Source organism: Dipteris shenzhenensis, chromosome 8 (assembly GCF_047967505.1).
Source record: "Dipteris shenzhenensis isolate YYH24624 ecotype China chromosome 8, Dip_SZ_1.0, whole genome shotgun sequence".
In the NCBI taxonomy this organism is placed as follows: domain Eukaryota; kingdom Viridiplantae; phylum Streptophyta; class Polypodiopsida; order Gleicheniales; family Dipteridaceae; genus Dipteris; species Dipteris shenzhenensis.
In genome coordinates this window covers 16,228,993-16,246,584 of record NC_141603.1, presented here as the reverse complement: position 1 = coordinate 16,246,584, position 17,592 = coordinate 16,228,993, and the positions used below count along the sequence as shown (strand labels likewise).

The 17,592-nt window shown below is 45.6% G+C and overlaps 2 protein-coding genes across 2 annotated transcripts in view; one reads left to right on the top strand and one right to left on the bottom strand.

Moving 5' to 3' along the window:
• LOC147899184 (uncharacterized) overlaps positions 1-17,592 on the top strand; it is a 48,817-nt gene that overhangs the window by 20,309 nt on the left and 10,916 nt on the right. The window contains exons 3-7 of the mRNA XM_087378087.1: positions 7,387-8,079; positions 8,263-8,365; positions 8,498-8,589; positions 8,706-8,880; positions 9,111-9,281. Coding sequence (XP_087234213.1) covers positions 7,387-8,079; positions 8,263-8,365; positions 8,498-8,589; positions 8,706-8,880; positions 9,111-9,281 — 1,234 coding nt within the window. The remainder of the gene's footprint in view (positions 1-7,386; positions 8,080-8,262; positions 8,366-8,497; positions 8,590-8,705; positions 8,881-9,110; positions 9,282-17,592) is intronic.
• On the bottom strand, positions 13,283-14,386 carry LOC147899185 (uncharacterized). The gene has a single exon (XM_087378123.1). The coding sequence runs from the start codon at positions 14,378-14,380 to the stop codon at positions 13,283-13,285; it is 1,098 nt and encodes a 365-aa protein (XP_087234249.1). The 5' UTR covers positions 14,381-14,386.

Sequence of the window (17,592 nt, the reverse complement as noted above, 5' to 3'; positions counted from 1 at the left end):
AAAGAAAGAGTGAGGGGTTTTGTCTAAGTGACAAAACCCTATTCTATCTACTGACCGTTGTTAGGGATTGGATTGTGGTTAGGGGGAAAAACCTCAATGAGGCCCTAACCTACTTATAACAATACATTGGCCACTTCCTAGAATATGATAATAATTCTAACACCCCCCTGCAGTGCTAATGTGGTGTACAAGGTAGTGATCAATCACCAAAAGGAGATAAGTTTAGGACACTGCGAAATGCCTCAAACTTCTCACATGGAAGTGCTTTGGTGAAGATGTCTGCAACATTGTTGTGTGTTGACACATAGATCATATTGATCTCCCCTGCATGCAACTTCTCTATGACATAATGATAATGAAGCTTAACGTGCTTTGTGCGGGCATGAAACACAGGATTCTTTGCCACTGCTATAGCACTCTGACTATCAGTGAGAATTGGAGAAGGACCCTCCAATAAGAGACGAAGATCAACGAACAAACGTCACAACCAAACACATTCAACTATCGTTGTGAAAGTTGCCTTGTACTCAGCTTCACATGAGGAAGTAGCCACTGTAGCATGCATTTTTTGAAGGATCATAACTGCAAGTCAAGAAAGCATAAGGATCATCCTCAATATTGGTTGTAGTATCTGAACTACCCACTGAAGAATCTGAAACGCAAGACAAAAGGGCATAGTGCTCTTTCACAAAGTTGGCTGTAACATCTCCTCCATCATGTGCATTAGGAGCTGATGCATCTGACACAGCTATACCTGAATCCCTTTTCTTTTCTTTAGCTATGTGCTTCTTGCATTCACCAATATAATGTCCTGGCTTCTTGCAGTAGTGACAAATGCCCTATTTTAAAGGCTTATCTGCATCACCCTTAGCCTGATAATTGTCCAGAATCAGCTTTATGCTGATGTGCGGGTTGATTGGCATGTTGTTTTTGTTGCCCTTTTCCCTTGGGCTTAAACTTAGAAAGCATGGCATGCTCGCCAGCCCCTGTTGCCATATTTCTTCTGGTCTACTCTTCCTGCAACAAAAATCCTACCAACTCGTGAAAAGAGAGGATTGCTACCCCCCCTCAATGACAAATTCAGCGAGGTGTGGAAACCAAGATAAGACTCAAGAAGAGAATTCAGAGTGGTGGTAATCATTTTGAATCCGGAATAACTTCATCAATATTCAGCAACTGCTCCCTCAAATCCTGAAGCTTTGTGAGGTAAGCATTCATGGAATCTCCCTCATCCATATGCGTATGAGATAACTCTCTCTTCAGGAAGGAAACTCTGGCATCATTTCTTGCTGCAAACATACTCTCCAAAATCTCTCAAGCTGCCTTTGAGGTCTTGCATGACCGAATGTGAGGAATAATGAACCTCTTGACAAAAAGATAAATCATAGAAAGAGCTTGTGCATCCCTAGAATCCCATCTTTACTGCTTTGCTGTGGGAGCCACCGGAGTAGGAGATGCTCCAATTATTTGTGCTGCATTTTGACCTCTAGCCCTGCCTTCAGCTGTAGGAGTGACAGGTGTAGCCACCGAATCTGGCTTTGCTTCATCTCCATTGACATAATCCCAAAGATGTCTTCCAACCAAGATGTTGCAAACCATAAAACTCCACAAGGAGTAGTTAGTGCCATCCAACTTATCCTCCTGTGTGAGGACTCTAAACACCTCATTGGGGTTGTTCTGAGTCATTTTTGCCAGATAAACTCAAAGAACACAGCAAACTAGACAAGTAAAATCCCTTCTAGGGATGTAAAATGCACAACCAGAGTCAGCCAAAGAAAATCTGCCCACAATGACAAATATTGTCACATCCTATCAAAGGCTTGAAATGCACCACAATGCTCTGCAAATGCCCAAAAATCTGCAAAAAATGGCAAAAATCTGCAAATTGACTCACATTGAGTCCAAAACTGCTTGCAAATATCCAAAATGGTCTTTCAATTGCCAAATTGCATCCGAATGCCAAAAGCCCCAATTTCTTTAGGGAAATTGCATCCAAAAGAGGGCAAATTAACTGAAAGTCCCAAAAATGCCTGAAATTGCAGTTCAAAACCAAAAGCCCCAAATTTTGGGGTGAAATTGAGCAAATGTCACTCAAATTTCAAGTCTCATGCAAAATCCCCAAACTTCCACCTGCAAAACGGAACCACCACAGCTAAACAATGGCTCAAATGCACAAATGCTTGACAAAAGTGCCTTCCAAGATGCACTGCAAAGGAAAACTGCTCAAAGTACTAACGCCTCCAAACTGTATAGACTGACAGTACGGCTAAGTACAGTTGTACGGTTGGTACAGCCTGTATGGATGTAATCCGTACACCTGTATCGAAAAGTACGACGTTGAAGTACGGACGAGCTGGTACGGTGCAGTACGGCGAATCTGTATGGAACCTGTCAGTTGCTGTACGGCGACTTGTATGGAAATGTAGGTACACTAACAGTACGGAATTGCGTGCATGTACGGATGGTTGTACGGCGCTCCACTGAAGATGTACGAAAATGCGGGCGTCAAATAGTACGATTGACCGTATTGTTGTATGGACGAATGGCGTAGAAGCAGTCATACGGACTGTACGGAATGGAGACTGCAGGTCGCGAGCAAGAGCTGGAGGACAGAGTGGGATGGAGGCAGGAGGACGGGTAGGGTGAACCTGCTCTGATACCAAATGTGATCAAAATGGAGAGCAAGAGTGAGAGTGAGCAAACGTAAGTGTATTGAATAGTAGAGTGGAATGAAGTGAGTACAAAGAAGAGCGAGGGGTTTTGTCTAAGTGACAAAACCCTATCCTATCCACACTAACCGTAGTTAGGGATTGGACTGGGGTTAGGAGGAAAAACCTCAATGAGGGAAAAGTGCCCCTAACCTACTTATTACAATACATTGGCTAGTGCCTAAAATATGATAATAATTCTAACAGCCACTGGAGGGCCAGAACCACTCTCCCAGATCCCACTGGACCTCCCTCAGGCCTGCCCTCCCAAAACCAGAGGTGCCATCTAGGGGCATCCTACTTTGAGATATTGGGAGGGTCAATGTGCCACTCCTTTCCCAAATGTCCCACCACTTTGATTATCTGCCAGTGAATCCCATCAAGACTCCCATCCATCTATGGGTCTCTCTCAGTGTCTAGAGTAGGCCTCCAGGTCCTACACGAAAAAAACCGGGCTGCATGCTGTCTCGCTGCATCATCATCCTCTTCAACTTGTCCTCCCTTTCTTGAGAAATGAAATCCCAAGAATATTTCCAAATAACGTGGACCATGAACTCTCACTGAGCTCTCAAGCAAGTACTCAACTGGCTTCAGTTTACCTTGTCCATCACCTTCTAGCAATCTGTGTCCGAGATTTGAAGAAGCATCCACACTTTCCCTTCTACCTTCGAAGAAGGCCCATTCCTTCCTATCTCGCATTACCTGAGACATACGAAGAGCAGATTCTCTTCATAGCATGCTATAAAGGCATAAATTAATAACATCAAGTACATACCAGACCGTCGTACTGGCTGTGTGCTTGCTCTGAAAGCAAACCATGCACCTCATCGAGGCACATATCAAGAACTTGTGCAATCCTGTATTGTCCTGTTTTAAATAACAACCACCATCTGAACATGAAACCCTAGGGCATTCCATTGAATCCACCCTCGTCTCAGTATCAACAGCCACGCACCTGGAAAATTTCAAGCACTCCATGCTGTTCTTCACCTTCACAAAGGTTTTCGACTCCATGTCGGCCCACATCTTAGTGTTAGACATCTTCAATGTGTCTTCTAGGGTGGCATATCTTAGCTCAGTACACATGGAGATGTCACCAAGAATAGTTCTTCAATTGCCACATTAGCTTTGGCTTTTGTGTCACAATCTGAATCTGAGTCGGATTCCTTCTTGTTCTTCTCATTCGCCTTCTTCTTTTTGCAATCCTTTGCAAAATATCTGTGTCGCAATAGAAACACTTTTGCTTTTGCTTCGTCTTCTTGGAAGTGTCCTCGTCATCTCTAGAGTCATCCTTCTTGGGCTTGCCACCGTTAGGCTTGCCCTTTCCTTTGCCAGCATTTATCCTTTGCCAGCAACGCCTTGTCATCGTTGTCGTTGTTGTAAAGCTTCTCCCTAGCTTCTTCTTGAGCAGTAATGGACCCAACTCCTCAAAAGTCAGAGGTTTGGTCGGCTGTTCTACTGTCATAGTCGTAACGAAGCTTTTGAAACTCCAAGGTAGCCTCCTCAGTACCATCAAGGCTAACTGGCATGCGTCCACCTTTGACCAACCGATGCTAGTTGATCCCTCACCACCTTGACCTTCATCAAGTGGTCATGACCGAATCTCCTTCATCCATATCCAAGTTGTAGAGCTGATGTTGAAGAAGCAAGATCCGGGATGTGTTATCCATCTCATATAGATCCTTCAGAATGGCCCACGCCTCTACTAACGTGTCGGCGGCCATCTGGATGTGAGGAAGCACAGAGTCCGCCGTAGTCCTTATGATCTATGTCAGGGCATGGGCATCTCTATCTTCCCTTGCTTCGAGCTCCTCTCCATCTACTGGTTTCAGTATCCTCCCATTGTTGTCCATCACATCCTGCGGCTTCGTCTCGGCTCCCGTTGTCAGTTTCCACAGTTTTCGAGCCACTAAATGACTCCAGATCTTCACCTTCTAGATAGGATAGTTAGTCCCATCCAGTTTCCCGGACTCTCTAAAGTTAGGGATGGTGAAAGAAAGAACTCGATTGGGGGAGGAGGAAGGGAGAGAAGGGGCTTCTGAAATTGACATATCTGCTGCTAAACCACATAGCAAAATTGAAAAGCAAAATCAACCTTATGTAGACCAGAACTCTGTATGCACGTGACTGAACTTGAGCTACCCTCGTTCTCGCAAGGACACTGTCATCCAGTCGTGGAAGTCGATTTCCAAGAGCCTCCGAATCAGGGTCGTCCTTCAGCAAGGTCCCTGCTTTCAGGCTCCCACACTTGTGAGCCTCCTACTTCGGCTCTGATATCATGACCAATAGAGGGTACGCACAGCGAAGACTGATAGAATAGCCTAGGAGCTCATACAGTGTGTGTGGTGAGTGGAATCACTAACCTGTGCAGACTCATCAATAGACAATGATCCAGCCAGATATAGAAGCCACCAAAAGAGTATATTTCCGTCCAAAACTATGGACACAATACAAAGAGAGATAGATCCAAAGTCCCACCAGAGCATGGTCCTTTGATCTTACCACCACGTACTTCTACTATCTGCTGGATATCTCTAGAACTTGAGCCCGCGTGCTCCACCTCGAGCGTATGTAGACTCTTCATCCTTTGACCTCAGCACCTTGCTGCCCTAGAAGACAGCCAAGGCTCCAGCCCTAGAAGAGCTCAGTCTGCAGCAACTCTTCCCTTGCTTTTCCTCCTGGATGTAGGCTCAAAGGTGAGGGTGGTGCTGCTCCTTCTGCTCCCAAAACTTGCTGGCTGTTGGATTCAAAATTGAGGCTCAATGGCCTCCCTTATATAGGGCCCAAGGCCCCTTGAAATAGCCGACAGGCAGCCACGTTCTGGCCGATCAGTGTGCCATAAGACCCCCCCCACCAGCCCTTTATCTTGGGCTGTGTGCTCTTTGCATTTAAGTGGGGGCCCAGCCCCCTTGTTTTGTGTGCCAGCTGAGTGGCTGGCCCCCTCCACTCACCCCTATATATAGGGCTGTGGGATGGGCCATATGGCCGACCAGATCTGGCTGACCAGCCAGCTCCATGGCCCTTTATCCTTCAGGGTGTTGCCCTTTTGCAGCCCCTCCCTTTGCTGCTGCCAGGCCCTCCTGCAGGCTTCTTACCTGCCCATAGGCCGGCGCATCCCAGGCACTTCTGTCCCTTTCCTGCTGCTCCAGATCTGCTTCCTTCCAAACCATTTCCAGGCCCTGTACTTGGGAGCCATCTGTTGCAGTCTTCTCTTGTGAGGTGCTGCCCATGTGGCAGCCCCCCCTCTCCCTCTTCTTTGGGTATCTTCTGCCCTAGGTCTCCCTCCCCCACGCTCTCCTTATTTGGGGGATTATAGATGGGGAGGTGAACTTTCCAAGAGAGAGGGTGTACTAAGTACAACAAAAAGGTTTAGAGTATTCTTACATGATGCTCCGCCACCTTTGCCAATCAATTTCATATCCCTGATGCATCTCCTTAAAGAATGGCTTGGTTCCAATCTTCCATGCGCGCATGTACTCTGCGTCAGTTGTTGGAAGCCTGCCAATCAAAGAAGTTTGTGGATGCAAGTTCAAGGAGTTAGATATGAATGACAAAAACTGCTAGATATACAACAAAAGATAAAATATACTTACCATTCATGCCTCGTTGGCCAGTCTTCCACCACCTCGAGGTGTGAAGTACCTACAGTCTCCAACCAGATTCTCCTCACCACCCTCTACTAATTTAACCAGTTCTTTGGATCCTTTTCAAACTCTTCTATTTCCGCCTTCTAATTTGATGGATCACACCACTACAGCTTCTTCTTCTCGAGGGGTTCACCTCCAAAAAATTAGTGTACCACGTGCATTCAAAAAGATGGGTATTTTAATCCCATTTTTGGGAAAAATTTAACAGGATTACAATAACAGGAGGGTTTTTTTAATTGAATTTTAGAAAAAATATGTTAGTTCATAAGTAAAGAGGGGTGGTTTTAATGATGAAAAATTTTTAGTTGAGGGGGCTTTTAAATACTCGTCGAAGAGACGTAATACCTAGGATTTCTTAATACCCAAGTTCTTCTTACCCTCCCTAACAATATCTCTTAACTCTGATTCCTATGATGTTTGAGGAGATCAGCCATGCGCCTAAGCATGTTATATCTATCAAACTCGTATTGGGGAGGGTTGGGATATCTCAGAGTCACTTTGGCATGCATCCACATCTTTTCCATCTCCTTAACTGTTACAGTGGCCTATTTGCACATTGTAAGACCATGCCAAGGTGTATGTGAGGTGACTTCTCTACACAGAGAATGAACTGCGCAAATAGTGATTTGCTTCCAAACTGCTTCCAGTGTGCAGATTATCTTCTTGAAACATGTTTCCCATTGATAAATGAAACAAGAAAGATCCAAAAACTGAGCCATAGCTGCAATCACAGCCAAGTCGTTATGCATGCGCCTCTTTTCCATCTACTTACCCGTATGTCGGTCCACTTCCACATTGTAAGACAATGCCAAGTGTTGATGAATTGAATTGTCTACACAAAGATAATGGAAAATTGCTTCCTAACTGCTTCCATTATGTGGCATCTCTTCTTGATACATATCTCATGCCAACAAACCAATTTTGTGGTCGAGCATTGAAACATTACCTTTCAAGGTAGCTATATTCTGCTCAATGGATGAATCAAATATTTATTTGATAAGAGTGCCTTACCAGCTATTTGTTGAGTGCAGGTTTCTTTGGCGCGCTCGATGGCTGAGCAAGGGTTTGATACGTGGATTTTGGAGGTTAGAGGAGCAGGTTTGAGTAAGAGGGCGGGGCAACCTCCAGCTAATCAAAACTCTAATACTAGTAATGGTCCGATCGTTGAGGGGCAACCTCCAGCCAACCAAACTTCAAGTACTAGCAATGGTTCTATCATTGGTTCTGAGACTGGTGGCATCAAGATAACAGAGCAGATTGATGGGTCATCTTGGAGCGAGTCAAAGGTGGCAACCAGTTTGTCCAACAGTGTTTTCCAAATCTCTGAGAAATTGACAAATATTTTAAATGAAGGACAATCACGGCTCATATCAGCTCCGTTGTTAGACCGGATCTCCGGCCTCTTAGAGGATCTCCAATTGTCAGAATGGTATGATGAATTTCGAGATAGATTAGCACGCATTCTGAATCAGAGACAGGACTCAGCTATTGCAAAGCAGATTGTAGATCTAAGCAAAAGGCTTTTAGGGTTGCTTGAAGATGGACAGCGTGTTGTTTCTCCTCAATTATCAGACTTACAGGACCGGCTCATCAATGCTCCACAGATAGCTGATCTGCAGGAACGGTTGATTGTCACAATTGATGATCTCAAAAAGTTGCTGGATCTAATTGTAACATATGATTGGGATTTTGACAATTATCTTGAAGAGGACGTTCCAGCAGCGGTAGGCATTGTGAAATTTCCAAATTAAGGCTTGAGATGTTTTTTAATAAGAAGGTTGTGATTCTTATACATTGGTGAAAACACTATATTAGATTCTTTAGGCTAGCTGCTGCTTCACCCTTTGTATGTTAGCGCTCTCATATCATATCCACTGTCTGAAAATTATCGGAGCATCCACAAACAGATGGACTACATTCGCAGTCATAGCAAACCCCCAGATGGGAAAATACATGCAATTGGGCATTCTATGGGTGGAATAATTCTGTACGCACTTATAGCATCACAAAGTAAGTGGTTTTTTAGTACTGGAAGACCACGTAAAAGTTTTTGCATTGCATATGAGATTCAAATGTGGCAGATGCCAGATTTCAGCTAGCTGACTGGCATCAGCTAGCTGACCTTGATTCTGCTTCTTGCAGAGCAGAACTGTGGCCTGGCATCAGCTGTGACTTTAGCATCTTCACTAGATTATGCTGTTTCTCACTCATCGCTAAAGTTGCTGCTCCCTCTGGTAGTTTTATCAGTTCATGCTCCATCCACAAGATAAATCAGAATTTCTGCTGTGGCATTTTTGCTGGAGTTTCTTTTGGAGATAGGTGTGCTTCTTAATGTTTAAACTCTTTGCAGGCTGATCCAGCACAATCTCTCAATGTGCCTGCTGTTCCTCTTGGAGCTCTAATGACAGCACTTCATCCCCTTACTGTAAATCCACCATATGTCATGGCTTGGCTCAGTCCTCAAGTATCAGCTCAAGGCATGATGGATCCTGAACTGTTCAAAAAGTTGGTTTTGAACAACTTTTGTAAGGCAGTCTCCCATGATTATCTCTGTTGGCTTTTTACAAAGGCATGAAATAAGTTTGTTCTTTATTTTATGAGTTGATTCTCGTTGAAAGAGTTCTATTTGTGTATGTTATACTATATATTGGGAAGGTATCCATGTAAACATAGAAATGACGGAGAGAGGAATCCACCACTATACAAAGTGCGAACAGTCATTATTTGACATTAGAGGTCTTTGTTGTTTGCTCAGGCACAATTCCAGCAAAGCTATTACTGCATCTAACGTCTGTGTTCCAACCTGGCGGCCTGCGTAATCGAACTGGGACCATCATTTACAAGGACTACCTTCATATGTGCCGGACACCTGTTCTTGCTCTTGCTGGTGATGAGGATTTGATATGTCCTCCCCCAGCTGTCCTAGGTAATTCATGCTGAACACTCACTGAAGCATTGATCAGTGCCAACAGAAGCTGAACTGTGGTGATTCTTGCTGTTAATCTGGGATCCAGTTTGTAATCTTTCATTGTGTCTGTTTTTAAGGTTAAATTCACCCTTTCACGTGTATCGATGGATAGCTTCCATGGGTAATGGAGCAACTATTTTATATAAAACATACATGTAATATATCTATGTATGAGCGCCCCCCCTCTGCGGGCGAATACATTGCATATCGACTAAGTACCTTGGCAAAAGTTTTTAACAAAGTTGTGTGCACTGGTCTTTCCCATATTTGGACCCTTGACACCATCATTCCCATTCACAAGGCAAGGGGTCCCACGAGTCCGGAAAACTATAGGACCATTATGATTGGGCATGTCATGGCCAAGATCTATGCCTCAATGTTCGATACATAGGTTAGTGAGTTTGCAGAGTGCCAGGGACCGAGAGCTGATAGATAGGCATGATTTTGCGCTGACTATGTGACACTATATCACATTCTCACAGTCCAAGGTGTCATTAGGAGGTCAGCAAAAGGAGATGGAGTGTTTATTACTGTTTTTTGGATTTCCGCAAGGCTTTTGATACAGTGCCGATAGCCTAACTTATCAGACGCTTGTAGGGATTTTGGATACAGTGAGGAGATCATTTGGGCAGTTGTGGCAATTTATGAGATGGTCTCATGCTAGGTTTGGGTGGACAGAGGAGACCAGGTGGCAGGAGCACTATTGGGGTCAAACAGAGGTGCTCATTATCACCACCTCTTTACATGGACGAGCTTGAGACCTTCAGGGAGACCCGAGGGGGGGCATGCTCTTCTCTCACCGGCTCCTTATTTGAGATTCTCCTCTATGCAGATAATGTGATCTTACTCTTCTCTTCCACTGAGGGCCTCCAATGACACCTATATGCACTCCACATGTGGGAGACACATGATCTAAAGGTCAATCTCGGTAAAACCAAAATTATGATCTTTAACACATCCAGGGCAATTCTGCACAGAGAGCATTTCATCTTTGATGGTTACCAGTGGAGATCGTTGCATTCTGCACATATCTGGAAGTGCCTTTGTCTGGTCCGATTTTCCAATTGAGCAGGGGAAACGTGGCGCTTGTCAGGCTTGAGCGACAATACTTTCATTCTCAGGTCCAAGATGTTAGAAAATCACAACAAAGGGTACGCAAAGCGTAAGCTTCTCAAGAATAGAGACACATATAGATATAGCCCAGGCACTCACACAGTGCTGAAATGTGGACACTGTAACCAAAATATTATGTTCTCGTACCTCCGTGGCACTTCTAGAACACTCAGCCTGCCTGCTCCCGTAGAGCTTGAGTTGGCCTTGATTTTGTGCCCGCAATCACTTCTTCAAGCTGCCCCTGCTAGACAAAGGCAGCGTATTCTGTGAAGACTTGACCTCCTTGTTGCCCTGATGTGCAGGCAATGGTGTGGCTCAATCTCCCCCTTCGATCAACGAAGTGATGAAGACTTTGTGAGCTCTTTGTCTGCTCCAAACAGCCACCTTCCTTGATCTTGAACCGGTCCTTGAGGCAGGCTCTCTACAGCTCCAATCTGCTCCCAAACTGGTATTTCACCAAGGGGCTGCCTTTTAAAGGTCCCAAATGCCACCAAACCGACCTAGACAGGCCGACCCCTCAGCCTGTGGGGCCGACCTATTGGTCTGTGGGTTCAGCCCCACATGCAGCCATGTGGCTGCTCAATGTGTCCGGTCTGGCCACGTGGCAGTCTGCCAGTTGCCCAGCCCTTTTCAGCCCCCAATCGGGGTCTTCTCCAGCCTTCTACTGGTCACAGACATTCTCCAGCCAGTCGCTACGAGCTCCTGGTGCCCCGCCTCTGTTTTGGACCTGATCCAGCCCAAAACCCTCTACTCCAGACTGCTGCCAGCATCCGTATACATCAATAGAGGCGCTTGCAATCATGGGGTCTTCCGGGATTTTCTTTCAGGACCAATCTCCATGTGTACCAGTGTACTGCGGCACCATCTATGCTGCTTTGGATCCATCTGATCCAGAGTGTCTCCAAGCCCGTACATCTCCAAGGTGCAGCCCTCAAGGTGCCACGTGGCATTGCACCACTTCATGGCAGACTTCCATGTATTGAAGCATCTCCGAATCTGCTCCAGCCTCCAGGGTCTTTCAAACAGTCAGGTACTGTTCTGTGTGCTTCCCACATGGCAGCCTATGTGCTGCCCATGCGGCAGCACCTTTTCTTGTATTATCTTTATCTGTATGCTGCCCACATGACAACCAATGTTGTGTCCATGTGGCAGGCCTTTTTTCCATGTTAGATCTCACCATGTTGCCGCCCAATCAATGCTCACATGTCTTCCAACACACACTGGTACACCTCCCCTTTGCTCTCCTCATTTGGGGGCTCACATATGGGAGGGACCACACAAATTCCAACAAGGGATCCTTGGACCAAGTCTTTTCTCTTTGATTCTTTCCCAATGGGTACCCATGGTGGGGCCCTAATTTATCAGAGGTGGATTGGGCTCGAGTGGAGAGGCTCTAGGTTCTTTTATTGGCACAGATGATCCGCAGTAAGCCGTTGATCTCACGCTAGATCATTTTGAATGAATTCGGGTTCCTCCCACTCCAGCTAGACGCAACATTCCAAGTGTTCTCATATCTCCTTCAAGTCAGGGTAGGTTATTAGGGGTAATTAGGTTTAAAGGGTTGAGTAGGTTTGAAAGAAAAGGGTACGTAGGTTTAAAAAGCACAAACACAAGGGGGGACTTAATTAAGGGACATGTATAAAAAATTAGGGGAAATCACTTTTAACTATAAAGCTACAAAAGATCTTAAAATCGGGGATTTAGGGCAAAGGGGGAAAAAAACTAGCGACCAAGGAGTAAAAAAAACAAAACTAAAAAAGAGGGGGAAATTTTAATTAGAGAAATGTTAGGGCAAAATTAATGGGGGTTAAAAAGTTAAATGTTGTTTAGATGAGGTTTTTTTATTAAAAAAAGGGGGTTAAAACCCCTCTACTGCTGGGGAAAACCTCAACTCCAGGTGAGCAAATTGCTGTACACTGAGATGAAAAAATTGTGAGGGAGGGGGCCCTATATATAGGGTCACCCCGTGCCCAAACCAACTGACTAGGGGAGGGCATAGTGGCCGACCCTGGGTCAGGGAAAACCGATCAGGTGGTCGGTCAGATGGCCTTGGTAAGGGGCCTGGATACCCCGCCATCCAAGTCACATTGATGGCGGCCTGGCGGCAGCCCTCTAGCAGGCCCGGGGCGGGCACACATGACCCTGCAACACCTTGCAACAGTGGCGGACAGATAGTGAGCAGATCCAGGCAGATGGCGAGCAGGCCTGGGCTCCGTATGCCCTCGCTTCTGCTCCGTACAGGTCCATTTGCACGCTGGTGTGGACAGCCATCATCATGATCCCCCTCTACCTCTCCTGGGTGGGCAAACCCACAAGCATGGTTTTTTCCATACGTTACCATACGCATACGTCATACAAGTACGGAAGTATGATTGGAGTATGGTTCAGCCCTTGGGGCTGAAACATACGTGACCCTAGTTTTACCCAAAAAATTTCAGAAAAATATAGATTGATCGTTGATCATTGTACACATTAAATTGACATAGAGGTATTAAACTGAAACTTGAAACTTGTATAATTGTATTAATTTTAAAGTCATCCCTCATGAGTCACGAGTCGTGAATCGTGATTCATCATTCATGAAAGACTCCAGCCTCCAGAGACCGTAGTCATCTGGATTCTAGATTTTGATACATCATAGATGGAATCATAGATCATAGATCAATAATCAATACTACACCAAAAGGTCCAAAACATCATGATCAAACTTCAAAGGAAGTAGGTACACCGTACTAGTAACTACACCAAAACATGAAAGGCAAAACATCATAAAGAAAAGGCTGCCAGTGCGCCACAGCCCGGAAATAAAGCATGCATGACAATTCACAACCAATGAGGCTCAAGCCTCAAGCTGCATCTTCATTCTCATCCTCTTGCTCATCCTCATCCTCATCATCATCTGCATCAATGCCTGCACCCTCCTCCTCCTCCTCCTTCTCCTCCTCATCACTATCATCCTCATCTGCCTCGCCATGGAACTCCAAAAGACTAGAGCTGCTTGAAGCTGCAGCAACATCCATCGTTCCTGTAAGTGTAACAATAGGGGCTGCAATGTCTTCTCCCTCTGTATCTACTTGCCTCGCTAGCAGCCTATCATCATCCTTCTCCTTGTTGATCATTTCTAGGGTCACTTCTATCTTCTCAAATCCCCTTTCCTTGATTTTGGAAATGAGACGCAAATTAGTATGGATGTATACTAATTTCTCGGTATTCTTTGGAAGCAGCCTATTCCTTCTTTTAGTATGGATAAGAGAGAATGTGCTCCAATTACTCTCACAAGGAGAAGCACATGTGCCTTGCGAGAGCACTCGAAGAGCTAACCGCTGTAAATTTGGTGTGTGAGCCCCAAATGTCTCCCACCATTTCACCCCTTGGTGCATTCTCTTTTCATCCTTTGCAATTGCAGGAGCAAATGTGCGTGACATGGATTTGTAAATATCCAACTCATCACATAAGGTGCCTTGGCTGTCAACATCATACTTGGTGTACCGCTCTATGGCATCCATCCACCCATCGTGCACCTCCTTGTCACTATCTGGATTTTCCTCTCTCCAAATAGGATGGAGAACAAACGCTGCCGCATGCAATGGAGAATGCATCATATTCCACCTGTCAACACATAAGGCTCTAACATCAGCCAGCTTTGAGGATTCAATCCCATCAATAGTTGCCATCTTCTCGACCATCCGATCAGTGAGTTCATATACAAGTCCCATGGTAGCCCCTTCCCTATCAGCCAGGCGAAGGATCTTCAAAATAGGTGCACAAAGCTTCACAATGAGTCTTGCATCTTGCCAAAATGAAGCACCCAATATAATAGAAGACACCTGTTGTGCTTTCACAGTGCGTGACACCTTCTTCTTGCAATACTCATCACTGACAACCATGCGACGCAATCCATTGTATACCCTCTCATCCAACAAGTTTGCTAACATGATAAACATGTAAGCAAACCATGTTTGTGCTGGCTTTTCCAATTCCTTCTTGCTGAATTTTCTATGCATTGCTAACACGGTGTGTTTCCGGGTAACAAATGTCACAATCATGTTAGCATGTACCAACACTGGCTTCACCCATGGAAGCTTTCCAATGTCCTAAAACAAGAGGTCAAGGCAATGGCATGTGCATCTAGTATAGAAAATGTGAGGCCACTCTTCCTCCACCAATTCTCCTGCCCGCACATAGTTAGATGCATTGTCCATACACACCTGCATCACATTTTCAGCCCCAACATCAAGAATGGCATCTTTCAGTATCCCAAAGATGTACTCCCCTGACTTATACTGCCCACTTGTGTCCACAAACTTCAAGAAGGCTGAACCAAATATGCATGAGACCATAATATTGATTATAGGCCGGCGTCGAGTGTTAGACCAACCATCACAAGTTATGGTGCAGCCATATTTTTTCCACTTATCCCGAAACTATAGCATCTCTTGATCTATGCATACTGCTTCATTAGTTAGCTCCGTTGTGCGCAAAACATTGTAGGATGGAGGCTTGAAGGTAGGCCCAACTTGGCCAATGGCACGAACCATCTCCAAAAAATAAGGGCTCCTTACCTTCCAATGAGGAATATCCTCTGCAAAGAAAAAACGAGTATGCATCCTTCCGTGCTTGTGACTCCCATGCCTTTTCCAAGGTTCCCTTTGACATCTTCAACTTCTTTTGCTTTAGCTCATATGCACTGCCAGATGCATTTCCACTTGCAGTACCACTCACTGAGGCATCTCCCAAATCAGCCACATCTTCAACAAGCTGTTTTGCAGCAGTTTTTAGGGCCACCTTTGCCTGCAATCTTCGACAAGTATCTTTCACATTTTCAGGAGGAGCGGTACACTTGTCAACCCCCAAGCCTGTGAGCCCAAGAAAATGTGCCCTTATACACGTCGGTCCTCCATCCCATGAATGAGGGCAATATTTACATACAAGTGAATTGGCCCTTCCCTAAAGGCTTTAAGGCCTCTAGAAATTCCCATTATGGTCCTTTTTGTCTTCCCATTTGCAGATCTGCAAGTTGCAAATTTACAAAAGAGGGCAAATAAGGCATTGGGCAAAGGAACAATTTCCAAAGAGGGCTTGAAGCCCTTGCAGGCTGCCCTGTTAGATGGCATCAACTAAAGAGAGAGCACTTGCTGCAAAACAGGAAAAAAAAGCAGCCATTGCATTTACCTTGACACTTGGAGCAGGTAGAGCGTAGAGGCAAGCTGCGGGCTGCAACTGTACGGTGACCACTCACCTCCAAAGCAAGTAGAAGAGGGCAAAGGGCTGCCTAAATAGAGGGCAGCAAGGTGCTGAAGAAGAGGGCAAACTGAAGAAGAGTGAAGGGCTGAGGGGACTCGGGAGTTGGGACTGAAGAAGAGGGCAAAGGGCTGCCTAAATAGGCTCTTGAGAAGAGGGCAAAGGGCTGCCTAAATAGAGGGCAGCAAGGTGCTGAAGAAGAGGGCAAAGGGCTGCAGCCTGCCTAAATAGAGGGCAAACGTCTGCCTAAATAGGCTCTTGAGGCAGCAAGGTCGGTGTGCAGCCTGCAGGCAGAGAGTCGGTCGACGGTGAACAGTGAATTGTGATTGGAAATTCGTACGTACGGCCTTCCTTGGGATTCGGGAGCCTTCACAAGGATGTTGTACGGATTCGAACATAGGAGCCAAGCAATAATATAAGGTACGCATCCCAAATTTTTCCCCCCCAAAAAAGTAACGTACGGAAATCCGTACGGACGTCCGTACGTACGGCCGTATGGAATCCGTAAAATGACCGTACGCGTACGGATGCAACAGTGCCCACAAGCAAGGCCCTCTTTCTCCCTCACATGGGCTGGCAGACCCACAATCAAAGCCCTCACTCAGTGATGCAGGAGATGACACCCCCTCTCAGCTCTTTGATCATGAATCATCTTGAGTAAGTTGGAATGGTTGTTAAGCAGCTTTGTGCTAAGGGCTTGGTGAAGAGGCCGTACGTCCGTACGGAATCCGTAAAATGACCGTACGCGTACAGATGCAACAGTGCCCACAAGCAAGGCCCTCTTTCTCCCTCACATGGGCTGGCAGGCCCACAATCAAAGCCCTCACTCAGTGATGCAGGAGATGACACCCCCTCTCAGCTCTTTGATCATGAATCATCTTGAGTAAGTTGGAATGGTTGTTAAGCAGCTGCTGTGCTAAGGGCTTGGTGAAGAGGTTCGCCTTGTTGTCCTCCGTCTTGCAGTATGTAAGGTGGATCACATCATTGAGCACCTTATCTTGGTATTGGATCTCAGTGTGCTTGGTACGAGCATGGAACACTAGGTTTTGAGCAAGTGCAATACAACTCTGATTGTCATTGTGGATGACTGTTGGGGATGTTTGTGGAAAGCTGGGGATGTTTGTGGAAAGCTGATCTCCTTGAGTAACGGGCGGAGCCAAATTGCCTCACAAGTAGCGGAACACGTAGCATAGTACTTAGCCTCGGTCGAAGAGAAGGCTTTAGTGGGTTATCTTTTACTGCTACAAGTGATGGCGGCTGAGCCAAGAGTAAAACAATACCCAGTGGTGGAATGATGAGTGTTTGACTCTCCTTCCCATTTTGAATCACTCCAGCCTAAGAGCCAAATCTTGGATTGCTGTCTTGACTGATAAAATAACCCTCGATTGCGAGAACCTTGAAGATAGCGAAGGATCCACATATCAGCATCCCAGTGGGTCTTTTTAGATGTTTGCATGAATGAACTCAGTAGACCAATAGAGTAAAATTGGTCCAGAGTAGCCAATTCAGGGAGCCGATCAGTTGGAGATATCTGCTTGCATCCACAAGATCACTAGGGTCATACTTGGGCAATTTGGTACTGGGATCCATGGGAGATGAGATGGCACGACACTCTGTCATTTGAAAAGCCTCCAGAAGCTCCTGAGTATATTGATTTTGGGACACAAAGTAACCTTTCGGCCCCTGTGAGATCTCCAGCCCCTGAGTGTAGGGGCCCGAGATCAGTCATCTCAAAGGTTTGGAAAAGAGTAGTCTTGGTCTCGGAGATATGAACAACGTGGCTACCTGTGATGAACATATCATCAACATACAAAATGATGAGTGAAAGAAGACCACTCTAACGGAAGATGTACAGATTGGGATCAACTCGTGACCTTTGGAAATGCTTCCATACACAGAACTAATCAAATTTTCC